The following is a 15221-nucleotide window of genomic DNA, read 5'->3' as shown; positions in this document are numbered from 1 at the left end:
AACCTCAGTATACGCCGCCCGAGAATATTGACTTCTAATTCCCAAATTAGTTCCTAATTAGAGTCTTGATCAATCATCCAATACACATGTATATATCATCAAAAACATTAATTAATGTATTATCATGTTACAGCCAGCTAGTTTAATTGACGCACGTTTTTTTTATGGAACCTACGAGTTCTGGTCCAATGCTTCAATCTTATAATGGGTTATGGCTATATATGCCCCCATCACGTACACATGGGTGGAGAGCTGTGAGCAGTACCTGCGCTGATCACTTTGGCAAAGCAAAATGGCATCACAGCAAGTGGGTTTGATCACTAGTTCTGATCATTTAGTGCTGAGCATAAACGAGGAGCTCCGCAAATTAGACCCCAAGATCAAAGTCCCAGAACGCTTTATTCGCGTTAGTCAAGATCCCGCCCCAGTTCTAGGAACCTCTATCCCTGCGATCCCCACAGTTGACATGAAAAAATTGGTTTCTGAAGATACCAAAGACTTTGAAGTCGAGAAGTTGCACTCCATTTGCATCGAATGGGGCCTGTTTCAGGTCTGCTAGCTAATTCTTAATTATTTTTTAGTTTTGAACTTTCTTATACGTTAGCACTGGAAAATGATCGTGTTGGGCTCGCATATTATCAAATTAACGTGCCTATATATGCAATTGCTAGGATTAATATACATATATCTAGCTTGCATGGGTTGGTTTTAATTATCATTTTCAACTCTAATATTGAAGAAGCTGGAGCTAATTACGTACAGTTTTCATGTTGTTATTGTCCAGTTGGTAAATCATGGAGTTAGTTCTTCACTCGTGGAGAAGCTGAATGATGAGATTGAAGGATTCTTCAAGCTTCCTGTGGAGGAAAAAATGAATTTGAAGGTTAGACCAGGTGATGTTGAAGGCTTTGGAACCGTGGTCCGATCCGATGAACAGAGACTTGATTGGGGTGATAGGGTATATATGATAATAAACCCTATTCATAGAAGAAAGCCATATCTCTTCCCCGAGCTTCCTTCTTCTTTGAGGTTCTCTCTCTCTCTCTCTCTGACACACACACACACATACATACAAACCACACAAACTAAATTTATGTATCTTCTTTTCTTCTGTTTTTGAAACATAACCAATTTGTACTGATCTGTTAATCTGGTTTCGCCAGAGAAACTCTGGAGGCTTACATATTGGAGTTGCAAAGACTAGCTATGACACTGTTCGATTACTTGGGTAAGGCCCTAATGCTGGAGAAGGAAGAGATGGGGGAGTTATTTGAAGATGGGATGCAATCTGTGAGGATGACATACTATCCTCCGTGCCCACAACCAGAGCTGGTTGTGGGTCTCACGCCTCATTCGGACGCAACTGGCATCACCATCCTTCACCAGGTTAATGGAGTCGAAGGCCTTCAAATGAAGAAAGACGGGGTTTGGATTCCCGTAAGCTTCCGCCCGGATAGCTTTATTGTGAATATTGGAGACATTCTAGAGGTTAGTGATCGTTCCTCTCTTGATTTCCATCTATATATTTCAAAGTTTTGTATGAAAGAAAAATCAAAGAAATTAAAAACGTGCATATTGAATCGACCAGTCGTCCGCTTTTCTGGAAACTTTAGCTCTCGTGTTCAAACTAATTCGTAATTTATGAGGCCGATCTAACAACTAATTTCTAACGTACTACGTGGTCTTAATTATAGGAATTAATATTATATCTTTTATGGGTGCCTTCAATTTACGTAACACGGTTTCACTGTTTCTAGATAGCTAGGCGCTGCTGCGACGACGTACTTATATAGCAATTAACTTTCTTGATATGCTTATATTCAAAATGATTGAAAACACGCGTACATTTACTATAAACTTATGATATTCCATAAAAAATATAGACGAAAAAAACTAGCTGTGTTTGTTTTCGCATATGAGAAGAGATGAGTTGAGATTAAAGATAAAAATTGAATAAAATATTATTAAAATATATTTTTTAATATATATTTTTTATTTTGATATTTAAAAAAGTTGAATTGTTTATTTTATTTTATATGAAAATTTGAGAAAGTTGTAATGATTAGATAAAATAAAATGAATTGAAAGGAATTGTGAAATTAAACGAGACAAACTTTTAGAATTAACGATATTTTGTCTTCTAAAACTTTTATGTCAGTTTTGGTTTTAAGAAAACTCCTCAATTTTTTTTAACTTATTTAAGCTGGCTACATTGATTTTAGGCTTTTGCAAAAACTTGGATGCATTTGTTTTTTTAAGATTTATTATTGAAAAAAAAAATGATCAATTATCATATATTGCATGTGTTAGGTGAGAGGGTTGTTCAATCTAGTTCTAAGATAAAATATGATCTCATCATGGTGTATAACATTAAAAGATATCCTAAGTCGACCTAGCAATCATGAAATGTGGACCCAAAGATCATGCAAAGTACTCTATGTGCACTACTCGTGATCATTAATTCGAGTGCAACTCATGGCTAGATCCTCGTATGTAGTACATCACGAGAAGTGTCGATCATCGCATTACGTACGGATCGACCATGACATAAGCAATATTAATTCAACATATTTATCACGTTTTTGTGTGACCATTTGGGAGTCATAATTCTCATGTACATGAATATTCCTAAAGTATAGGCATATATTAAAAAAAAATGTACGAATTTTGAGGCAAATTTTTAGGCCATGTGCTTTGTGTTTCTGAGGTAAAAGTGACTAGATCGGTTAAAATAATTATACAAGACGTTTCCAAAAACAGAAAGCGCGCGGTGACGAAGGAATTAGACGTTTGTGCGTGCTTTGTGTTTCTAAGGTGTTTTTTATATACAAAATAATATTTGAACAGATCTCTAAATTTCTGAAAATCGTTTTTAATTTTAATTAAGCGAGCCCCGGTAATTATATGCTTCTGCATGCAGATTTTGAGCAATGGGGTATACAACAGCGTGGAGCACAGAGCAACAGTGAATTCAACGAAAGAGAGGATGTCAGTGGCTTTATTCTTCAACCCAAAATTCGAGGCAGAGGTTGGACCCTCAAATACATTGTTAAACCCAAATAACCCACCATTATTCAGAAGGGTGGCAATGGAGAAATATGTGAAGGATTTCTTCTCCAGGAGTCTCAATGGCAGGACTTACGTAGAGCATATGAGGATCAAACCCGGACAAGCTGGCAACACTACTAGTTCTTAGATGATCTTGATCAATCGCTCATGACCGCCCCAATCATCATGATCATGTACTCCTATATATGTATATATATATATAGTTTACATGTACTGTCTCAGGCAATAAATTAATCTCTCTTTATCTGTGAATTGTTCTTTAATTCCGAATATTGCTGGATAAGTCCTCTAGCGTGAGTGATCATGGTACTTAGGAGTACTGAGCCTGATCAGTCGGACAGTTATTAATTTTAATGTAATTTTTTTAGCCTATAAATGTCCCCCTCAGTTTATCACACAATTTGTTATATATAGTACTTGCTTCCCAAACTCTCGGGCAATTACACCTTCAAACTATCAAAAAAATATAAGAAATGATTTAGTTACAAGAGAATTTTATATGATTTGATTTGGTATATTAGATTAATTGTAAAGTTACTTTTATTATAAAATAAATTTAACGTATCACATGAAGTCATGTTAACTTAAGTTACTTATATGAAGTTTTCTTTATAAGTATAATAGTTGTTTTAAAAAATAGCAAGGCACCCCCTCGGGGTTCTCCCAAGCAGAGGTTTCATCCCTGTCTTTGTACAGGCCTTGTGTTGCAATCCTGTTTACAGAACTGATTCTTCCGAATGGAGGAAAATTTGAAGGTACTTTATAAGCGATTTTCTTTGACGGAGCATGAGTAGGAGGAAATTTAGGTGGAGACCTAGAAACTGGAAGATGCTATTTCTCGAGGTGGTAATTAAGTGCTTGATTGCTCAACTGTTGAAGTCTCGTCACTATAACAGAGATGCCTTTAAACAAATAATGAAAAAAATATGGAGACCTGTGAAGAATGTTTGATTTAGAGATTTGAACTCAACGTTTGATGCTTATTGAGTTTGTTGATCTCTGTGATAAAAATACAGATGATTAAAGAGCTTCAAGCTATAGATGATTAATCCTCTTCCATGCTGGGGAACCTGCTGCGAGAAACAAGACCCTTTTGTCTCTATTTGGTGAATGTTAAATACAACATGTTCGGAGGTTAGGAAATGAGGCTGCTCATGGACTAGCCCGACATGCTTGGTCTGTTAACTCTATAAAGATGTGGTGGGATGATTTTTCAGACTTTATCTCTCAAGATATTTGGCTAGTCTGAAATGTTTCTTTCGTTAATGAGATTGTCTTGTTACCCAAAAAAAAAAAAAAAAAAAATGTAGCAAGGCACCCTGATATAAAGCCTCGCAAAAGTCAAAATGACTTCTAAAAGTTTTTAAATATTAAATTCCCAACTCTGCTTGTCTTTTATCATTTTGGTTTTTAATTTATTAGAATTTTGAATATTTCATGATGTATATTTGTATGAACTTTTCTTTCTTAGAGGGTACAATATTATGTCTCACGCCTTGTTTATTTTTCGCAGTTGAGATAAGATGAGTTGAGCTAATAATTGAAAGTAGAATGAAATATTATTATAATATATTTTTTAATATTATTTTTATTTTGAGATTTAAAAAAGTTGAATTGTTTATTTTATTTTTTATAGGGATTTGAAAAACTTGTAATTGTGAGATAAGATAAGATTAGATAAGAATTGTTGTGGAAACAAATGAGGCCTTAATGGTTTGATGACTAGTTTTAGATATTTTTTTAAGATAAAGAGTTTGCATTAATTATTAATCCAAGACATTGAACAAACTCATAAATACAACATTATAGACCTTAATAATACAACATTATAGACCTTAATGATCAAAACAAAGAGCCTTTGCTGATATTAAGCAAAAATTGTGGCAGAAAATTCAGATGTGGAAAGGAAATTTGCTATCTCAAGGGGGTAAAGAGATCCTATTAAAAGCAGTAGCTATGTCCATCCCGACATATGCAATGAGTTGCTTTTTACCCCCTAAAACCTTATGTCATGAGATGGAAATGATGATGGCCAGATTTTGGTGGGGTAATCAAGCTCAAGAGAGGAAAATTCATTGGGTAGGGTGGCAGAAATTGAGTGCATCTAAATTTAGAGGAGGGCTGGGGTTCAAAAACTTATATGATTTCAATATGTCCCTCTTAGCTAAACAGGGGTGGAGGCTTCTTACTAACTGTGATTCACTTCTCTACAAGATCTTCAAAGCAAGGTATTTTCCAAAGAGCTCTCTGTTTGAAGCAAAGATTGGTTTCAATTCATCATACGTGTGGAAAGGTATTCATAGTGCCTTACCTCTATTGAAAGTTGGATGTATCAGAAGAGTGGGGAATGGGGTGGTAACAAAGGTTTTTAAAGACAATTGGATTCCTGGTATACCACCATCAGTTTTGCTAGGTGAAACGATAGGTCATCCACAGGAGAATCTGCAAGTGCAGGATTTAATGGATAGTAGCTCGGGTTGGTGGAATGTTGATGCATTAAGAGCTCTCTTCAATCCAAGAACAGTATCTCAGATTTTAAGAATTAATGTGGCTCCCAACTATGAGGATTCCTGGTATTGGTTAGATGAAAAAAGTGGATCCTTTTCAGTTAGAAGTGGGTACAGAAATATTCAAAAATCCTATGCTCTAATAGAAGGGGAAGGATCTCGGGTTCAACTTCTAGCTCCCTTTTGGAAGGGTATGTGGAATCTGAAAATTCCCTTAAAGATGAAGATTTTTGTATGGAAAGGCTTTTTAGAAATTCACCTACATATTGAAATCTTGTGAGGAAAAAAATTCTGGAGAGTGATGTCTGTTTGTTTTGCAATCAATGTAGAGAGGATGCAGCACATGCCTTATTTTACTGTAGTTCTATCAACTCCTTATGTATCCAATTTCAACCCCTGCTGGGGGAGATAGGTTGTGGGAAATCCTTTGGGAAAATTGTGCTAGAAGTAAAGGAAAGAGGCAACGAGGAAGAGGTTTTGAAATTTATAGCAGTGGAAGAAATAAATTTATCTATGATAACTCTTTTCTTCATTTTTCTTCTGTTGTTTCTACAGCCCTATCTATGCAATCTGATTTCAAAAAAGCTCAGCTTCTGGAGAGTAGCAGCCAAGACACCCCAAGGGTCCTAATCTGGAAACCTCCTCCACAAGGTAGCTTGAAGATGAATGTGGATGGTGCCACCTTAGGTGAGATCGATAAAGCTGGAATTGGTCTGGTTTTAAGAGATCATGAAGGCAATGTTTTAATGGCTTGCAGCAAGATAGAGCATGCGGTTGCAAGCTCTGAATTTATTGAAGCCACAGCAGTGTTGCGAGGCCTCCAATTCGGACTGCAGTGGGGCATTAATAAATTGGTGATGGAATCTGATTGTTTGTTTTTAATTAATGCCTTAAATTCCTCCTCTGAATGTCTATCTGATTTTGCCTATGTAATAGATGAGATAAGAAGAATTAGATCTTATTTCCAGGAAATCTCCTTTGTGCATGTATGTAGGCAAGGTAACAATGTGGCGCACGGTTTAGCAAGATTTGCTAGGAATGTTGATGATGTAAGTGTCTGGCGTGATGGTTGTCCTTCGTGTGTTTCTCAAGCAGCATGGCTTGATAGGCAGGTTTTTGTAAGGACTTGATGTTAATGAGATGAGATTATCAAAAAAAAAAAAAAAAAATTATCCTAAAGCACATATCAACTAACTAATTGCCCCAGATTAATTAAGAAAATGTTGGGGAAGAAGGAATCACAGAGGGAGAGGGAAACTAGAAGGGGAAAGAGTTTTCTAACCTCAAAACAATGTCGTTTCTGATGAGTGGGCTCTCCTACTAGGCCTAGGCCTGAGCCTAGGCCTGAGGATGGTCCTAATGTTACAACAGTACTCATCTGCAACATGCTCTAAACAAGTAGTTGATTATAGAAGTTAAAAATTATCTTCCAAAAATTCATTAGTTGGAGAGAATATTTTATTGGAGAGATATAAATACTTCATTTGTATAAGTTCTAATTAGACAATGAAAATTCAGTCTCCCCTTTTAAAGGGAGCGGACTTTGTTGCTATATATAGGATACTGGTTTTGATATGTTAATGAAGGCTGCAATAAGAGAGAAGCTTGACTCTTATTGCTCAATCGTTGGGATGGTGAGTCCCCCTATATAGTCTAGAAGGAGGAGATTTATTGTGTTGGGTTTCCTCCTATATGGAGGATGGCCCTTTTGGGTTCATTAAGCCTATATGGAGAGAGGGTTTAGGCCCAGTTTTAATTAGGTTTTAAACTTAAGTGATGCTGCTGTGTATAAAAGCAGAGAGAGTGTGAAAAAAAGGAAAAAAAAAACCATGTGAGAGATTGGGGAAAGGAAGAGACAGACAAAAATAGGGGAGCTTGTCCAGCTTCAATCAAATGCTTTGAATAGAGTTTTTTGTGGTTCGATTGAGTTGGAATTGTGTAGGCACATTTATAACTCAAGGCTCTATAATGTGAATAGTGGAGATTAGATTTGGAGTAGTATTTCTGGTGTTCGAGGTTGTGAACAATAACGCATCTCATGATGATATCTCTTCTAATCACACTATTTGGTTGCTAAGAAAGTGTTTTTTTTAAGATCATTGTTGATTATATGTCTCTAATGCTATCTAGAAGAGAACATTTATATACATAATATTGTTGATAGTGCAAGTTTTAACTGGACTAGATCCCATGGTTTTTTCCTTTGTATTGAAGGGTTTTCCAATGTAAAAAAATTCTTAGTTTTCTCTCTATGTGTGATTTTACTTTATATTGTTCTCTATTCTATTAATTCGTAACAGATTCACGCAAAGTGGTAGATACTTATTTCTGCTGTTTTGATTTATCTTAACAAGCCACTGCCATGAAAGATGAAGCCCAGCCTGAAATGCAGCCTCGTGTCACGTCCCGTAGCATCACTGCACCAGACCATAGCTGCACAAAGTGAAGACCTCGGCCAACCACCAGGAACCACCTAGAGGCTACCTAGCTTTGCCCAACACCAACTCACAAACCTCCACGCAAGACCAATGCACCCCAATGCTCCTCCTCTGTTTTAACCACTCGAAAACAAAGCACGTATAGTCCACCAGTGAACCACCATGAGACCACCGTGAAGCCCCTCTAGCAACCATTACATGTACACCACGCAACGCCACATTACAACACATGCATGAAGCATCTACCACCAATGGTTGTTCAGAAACCCAAACGAGTGCCACCCCAAGTGCACCCTAGAAAATGTCGCATGTGGCCAACCCCTCCATGTCGAACCCCTGTAAGCAGAAAGTGCAAATCACCACTCAATAGGATGCTGCTACACCATGGTTCACAAAACCAACAACCTTGAATCCAAACAAGTTGCACAGTACAGCCTTGTCACCATCGCCCTGAGTCGCTACTCTAGCTGAAAAATAAGCTTCCACCGTTGGACGCCGCCCTATAAATGCCTATCGTGCACCACTGTCGTAGCCACACACTCTATTCCACGTAAACTCACTCATCCTTCCTCTTTTCTCTGACCTAATTTCACCCTCTCCATGTCTGAAGGGTATCCACAACGAAATTACAAAATAAAAATAAAAATAAATAATAATAACACCACCTTTTTATGTTGATAATAGGGTTTATTTATTTATGATGATTTTCTATAATAGAATGAAGAGAAAATAGATGTTTAATTGTTGAGATATTTTTAATGTTTAATCTTATAGTTGATTGGAGAAAGTATGTGGGAATAAAAGTATTTTGGAGAGTGACGATATTTTAGGATTTTGAGGGTTTTAGACATTAGAGAGATATAGATTTTTAATATCTCGAGTTTTAATTATGAAGTACGTGTTCAATTGGAAATTTATGCAAGTTACTTCTTGACTATTGTATAGTTGATGATTGATATTCCCTTGGTACAGTGGTGTGAAAATCTAGATAAGTTAAAAAGTTTAGGTAAGTGGGATTCCTATGCTAGACTTTGCATTAAAAAGATATGGACTGAGGTTGGTTTATGAAAAATATGCATGTTATGTTTTGAGAAGAAAACTTCAAAATAATATCAGTTATGTGTTCTGCATTACTTATGAAATCTATATAAAAGAGAAAGTATTTTGTCATGACTGGTGTAAACAAGAGCAATATTTTGACATTTTGTTTCTGAACCTTGCAAAAAGAGTGAATATAAAATCTGAAGATTTATGCACGTGATGTGAAGATGTTCTGAATCTTGTTCTGAATATGTGAAATGACTTGAATTTATTCAATACTTTGTTTTGATATGATGTAGTATTTGAAAAACCTTTAGCATGAATTTCTGATTTTGTATCTGACTATGTTTCTATTATATTCTGTTAAGACCCTGCCACGGGTATAATAGTGATATACGATCCTGTCATGGGTATAATAGTGGTACATGACTTTGGCACGGGTATAATTGTAGTATACGACCTTGCCATGAGTAATAATATTGGACTCTGGTTTGATAAGATGGTGTCTTAGTTATGCTATGCCAAAGTACTTTTGAATAAGAATATTTCTGAAAGATCCACTCTAATATTTTAATAATATGTTTTAATTTTGCATTTTGAAATTAAATATTTTGCTATGCATCCTGAATTTTGTAAATGTTCTTATTTACATATTAGTATATATTCAGTTGAGAATCAAGATTAGGGAGCAAAGGTGAGGTTATTTACGTATAGTGGATTAAGCACAAAAAATGCCATGGTTATAGAAGAATGTTATTTGGTAAATTTGTCGTATTCTAATGACCTGGCATGTGAGAGATTGACATTTATATTAAGACTTTGTGGCATTTTTAAATTAATTATATTGAAGTAGTTTGTTTGAAACAGTAAGTTGTATGTCTAATTAACAAATTTAAGTTTATATATGTATTGTAAAATATGATTTTAGGTGACAGTTGTAACTCTTCGACCCATTCGGAACTGGGGCGTTACAATTGTTCTCTCAAATTCTTCATATGATCAAACCTGTGGTTCTAAGTTAGAAAAGAGATATTCTTGTAAGACGGGTTTTACATAAGAATTTAATGTTGCATCCTCATGTGTATTTTTCTTATAGTATTATTAGATATTATTAAGTTTATAATTTAAATAATTAAATCTATTTCTTCTCATCAACTCAAGTTTTTTAGACAAGTAGTGATTTAATATACTATCAGTGAACCTCATCAAGAGTATTGTCTCTATTCCAATGGCCTCTCCAAATCCATCCACCGTTAACTCTTGTATATCTATCACCATATTCGCACCTTGAAGATAAGGTTAATGTTGGGTTTGTGGAGCTAACCTGATTTATTATTGTGGCAATTTGATTTGATCACCCAATTCAACAAGGATTCACTATAGTTCTTGGGTGGATTCTCAATAAGGCCTGGGCCAAGGAGCACAAACTTGAGTCGATAGACTGGAACCGCTAGGTAGAGAGTTCACTTGACAAATAGCTCAAGCAAACTTCAAACAGAGAATTTGCTCGAGACTTGCTCGAGTAAATAATCCGAAAATCGTGAAATTAGAGTTGCCACCATACAACCTCATATATATGTTTATTATGAATAGTGTGACCATTTGGAGTGTTGTAATTTCACTCTACAGTGTATTTTAACATTCATCAAGATAATAAAATCTTCTACAATACCGTAGAAGTAGGCATGTTGCCGAGTCACATGATAATTAATTTTGTGTTGTGAGATTATTTTTTTACTTTTCTGTTATCATTTTTCACATTAGTTAAAATTTGGTTTGTAGTCTTGTAGATATTGATATATAATAAATATTAAATAATCCACTTTAAATTTTGTCTAGTTATAAATGACTTGAAAACCTCCGTGATAATTAAGATCTTGATCCCCTGCACGCTGCTGCATGCATGGTACTTGTTTCTTTGGGCCAACTTCAAAACTGATTCAGTTTATTAATAGGAAATCATAACTTATTGCATGCGAGACCTCAATGCAGCTTCATCCCTTCTGGTCTCAAAGTCTAAAACTGGGAGAGAATTACAAGCAAGGAATTGGAAACTTGCACAAAAAAGTAGTATTAGTCCTGCATCCTGCATGCACGTGCAATCTCGTACTTCTACCTTCTTTGCCGAGCTCTCAAGTCATCTTAATTCCTTCTTTCTATGGCATAAATCAAAGTTTTATCCTCTAAGAAAACACAGCCTAAATATGGCGCAGTACTTCATGTGTTGTGGATCTACACATAATGGAATAGAAAATAAACGAAATACAGCTAGCTTCTGATCATGATATAACGCGTTAAAGGATTTCAACTTACACCTTATTTCCCAACTAAGGTGCTGTTTTCAATTGCTACTAAATACGTACGCACGTACGATATTCCTCTACCATAAGTAGTGAGTGTGGTTTAATAGAATTACGATCGAGGTCGCGTCAAAATTGTTTTTCATCGTCATTTCTTGCTTTTGTGACATGATATTATATATTTAGGAGAAACATGATCTCCAATCGTTCTAGTATTCGATGCGGACACTTTAATCGCTTAGACATGAGTTGATGTGATTAAAGATGATAACATTTGAAATAAAAAAACAAGATTTCTTATACCACATTTCATGAGATCAGATGGTCAACTCGAGTAAGAGTCACCCAAATGTATAAAATTGCCAGCACTATATACCTGGTCACATTTCTTTAAAGTATGGATGAAGGTCACTATTTTATATTGTATCTAAACATAATTATCCAGATGTACCTTCAAATTGGCCGGGGAAGGTTGCAACACATGCACGCACATTAGTCTTATATAATCACAGCCCACGGCTGGGTACAATATTAATACAATATAAAACCATGCACGATTCCCGGCCCTTTAATACAAAGGCACTCCAACATCATTTAAACCGTTCTGAAGTCACTTATTCCTCAAACTGATCTCTTTCACAGATTTCTATTTATAAGTGAAAGCTACTCCATTGCCAACTCTATTCCCTCTGTATATATGTTGGTGTATGTGCATTTTAATAGCATCCTACGCCATTCACCCATCTCTAGTACTTCTTCTCTCTCCCTACACCATTTCCTATATAAAGCCCTAACATTAATATATCCAACCATCAAATTCTAGTTCTCTCTAAAGATGGAACCACACACTCACCTTGGAACTTCAGGGATGTTGTTGCTTTCTGTCTTTGTGAGTTCTTTCATGGGATCTTTTGCTGGTACTTTTTATGACCATTTTGACATAACATGGGGTGATCATCGTGCTAAGATACTCGACGAAGGTAACCTTCTCACACTTACTCTGGACCAGGTATCTGGCTCCGGCTTTCAATCCAAAAGAGAATACCTATTTGGAAGGATGGACATGCAGCTCAAGCTCGTCTCCGGCAACTCTGCTGGCACTGTCACGGCTTACTATGTATATGATCTCTATCTCTATTTTCAGATATCCAAACTCCTTCTGTTTTCAAGCAATACTACATCTTATGCTTCAATATCATGAACTTCTGCAACTAGCTTATAAGAAAGTTTCTTCAATATCGGATATATATATATATATATATATATATTTGTTTCTTTGCTGCATGCAGTTATCTTCAGAAGGGCCAAACCATGACGAGATTGATTTTGAATTCTTGGGGAACCTGAGTGGAGAGCCGTATATCGTTCATACCAATGTGTACACGCAAGGGAAAGGGAACAGAGAGCAACAGTTCTACCTCTGGTTCGACCCAACAAAAGATTTTCACACCTATTCCATTGTATGGAATCCGCAACGTATCATGTAAGATTTCCATCATCAGACCAATGTTTAATTAATTGTGAAAGAATCAGAAAATATGATCATATTTTTTATAGATATTTTCAGTAAAATCTCAATCACTATCTAGAATATTACAGCACTAGCCTCTCCTTCGAATGGCAAATCAGGGACGAATGTCATAAGATATGGAACTCGGTCCTATGCATATTTCTACAAATTAAATCATGCATGTCCTTGGACACTCAAACATTTCTACAAATTAAATCATGCATGTCCTTGGACACTCAAACACTCTCTCAAGTTGAATCATAAAAGGCTCAGATAAACCAAGTCGTCAATCCTGTGAATTGATTTTATAATAATGAATGTTTCAAAATAAAAAGAATAAGAAAATTGAGAATCTAACGGTTGGCTGCCCAGCCACCCCTCCAAAGTTTTTTTAATAAATGTTCTTTAAATAAAATTGATTAAATGCGGGTGTATTAATTTTCAATATAAGATTTAAGAAACCTGATTTATAAATACTAGCAGGTTCTGATTGAAGTTCAATTAATCTTAAGTTTAAGCTCCTTAATTGTTTTGGCCCATGAAACAGGCATAGCATTTACTAATTTTACGGTTTTACGCAATATTTTGAAGATCCAACTCCCAATTTGGGAACCATATATCTATATGTATATATAACTTGGTCATTATAACATGTATATTTGTGCATGCAGTTTCTTAGTAGATGACATCCCCATAAGAGTATTCAACAACGAAGAATCCATCGGTGTTCCCTTCCCAAAGAGACAGCCCATGAAGCTATACTCGAGCCTCTGGAATGCAGAACAATGGGCAACCAGAGGTGGGCTCGTGAAAACTGATTGGTCTAAGGCTCCTTTCACTGCCTGCTATCGCCACTTCAATGCCGAGGCCTGCTTCTGGTCCCAAGGTAATTCCTCGTCTTGTGCTTCCGATTCCGTCTCAAACAGTGGTTGGCAAACGCTAGGGCTCGATGCGAGTGGGCGAAGAAGACTCAGATGGGTGCAAAAATACTACATGATTTACAACTATTGTACCAACTTCAAGCGATTTCCTCAGGGTTTCCCACGAGAGTGTCGTCGGCACGTTTATTAGGACGTTGATGGATGAGACTTTAATATATATCTTCTTTTTTTTTTTTTTTTTTTTTTTTTTTTTTTTTTTTTTTTTTTCTGGTTTTAATATATCTTTTCAATTTGTGAATTATTGTAATCTTTATTTGAGGATTACTCTTGTAAAATAAAAATAAATAAATAAATAAAACAAATTATACCTCTATTGAATTTCCTTATTGTTGCCCAGATGACTAACACAAGAGGGGGGTGAATTGAGTTGTATTAAAAAAATAACAATTATAAATCAAATATATAATATAAAATATAAACAAAATATGAAATAACAATAAATATAAAGAGTAAGGGTAAGAGAGAAGCAAACTCAGTATGTTAACGAGGTTCGGCCCCACTGCCTACGTCCTCGTCTCAAGCGCTACAAAGGATCCGTGTAGAATACTCTCTACACTTGCAATCACCTTACACGTGGTGATTCAACTATTCCCCGTGTAGAATACTTTCTACACACACAAGGGTTATACACACCTTTTTTCTGATACAAGAGCTGATAGTGGGTAGGTTATCAGAAAACACTCCTCAATGAGTGAAATAAGAACAATACAGCGCAAACTATATCTCTCAAAATGAACAAAAATTAAGACTCAATGCTTAGAGAAGAGAGAATGAAAGTTTTGAATGAATGTGGTGTGCTCTTGGTATTGTGAATGTGAAACTCTCAAATGATCTATTTATAGGCATATGAGACTTCATATTCAAATTTAAAAAGATTCACATGTCAAAGATAACATCATTCACTTTTTCAAAAAAAATCAAACCTAATCTTTTACTTTTGGCATATGACAAAAGGAGCACACATTCCTTTTCAAAAAATTCAAACCTAATCTTTTACTTTTTGCATATGACAAAAGGAGCACACTTTCTTTTTCAAAAAATTCAAACCTAATCTTTTACTTTTTGTATATGACAAAAGGAGCACACTTTACTTTTTAAAAAATTCAAACAAAATCATCTACATTTTGTATAAGTCTAAAAAAGCATCAATCACTTTTGAAAATATTCAAATAAAACATGCACATGTGAAAGATGACAATCAATCATCTTTAATATTTTCAAAGTTCAACCCTTTAATCAATGCATGCACATGTAAAAGATGACAATCAATCATCTTTAATATTTTCAAAGTTAATTTTCAAAAATATTCATGCACATGTAGAAAATGTATTTTAATGTTTTATAATAAAAAATTAATTTTGAGCATTAATCCTAATTTCGAATTTTGAAGAGATTTACAACATTACTCTATAACT

General features: G+C 35.3%; 2 protein-coding genes across 2 annotated transcripts; both read left to right on the top strand.

Annotated features, from left to right (window-relative positions):
- Positions 1-246: 246 nt before the first annotated feature.
- Positions 247-3313, top strand: LOC122276261 (codeine O-demethylase-like). Its single transcript, XM_043085852.1, has 4 exons — positions 247-550; positions 785-1029; positions 1164-1488; positions 2921-3313. The coding sequence occupies exons 1-4, from the start codon at positions 293-295 to the stop codon at positions 3194-3196; spliced, it is 1104 nt and encodes a 367-aa protein (XP_042941786.1). The 5' UTR covers positions 247-292; the 3' UTR covers positions 3197-3313.
- An 8235-nt stretch (positions 3314-11548) lies between these two features.
- LOC122276272 (xyloglucan endotransglucosylase/hydrolase 2-like) lies at positions 11549-13936 on the top strand. The gene is made up of 4 exons (XM_043085865.1): positions 11549-11576; positions 12222-12472; positions 12645-12838; positions 13537-13936. Exons 1-4 carry the CDS (start codon positions 11549-11551, stop codon positions 13934-13936), a joined length of 873 nt encoding a protein of 290 aa, XP_042941799.1.
- The last annotated feature ends 1285 nt before the right edge of the window (positions 13937-15221 follow it).

The sequence above is a fragment of the Carya illinoinensis genome, chromosome 9 (assembly GCF_018687715.1).
Source record: "Carya illinoinensis cultivar Pawnee chromosome 9, C.illinoinensisPawnee_v1, whole genome shotgun sequence".
Classification (NCBI taxonomy): Eukaryota; Viridiplantae; Streptophyta; class Magnoliopsida; order Fagales; family Juglandaceae; genus Carya; species Carya illinoinensis.
This window is presented reverse-complemented; position numbering and strand designations above follow the sequence as displayed.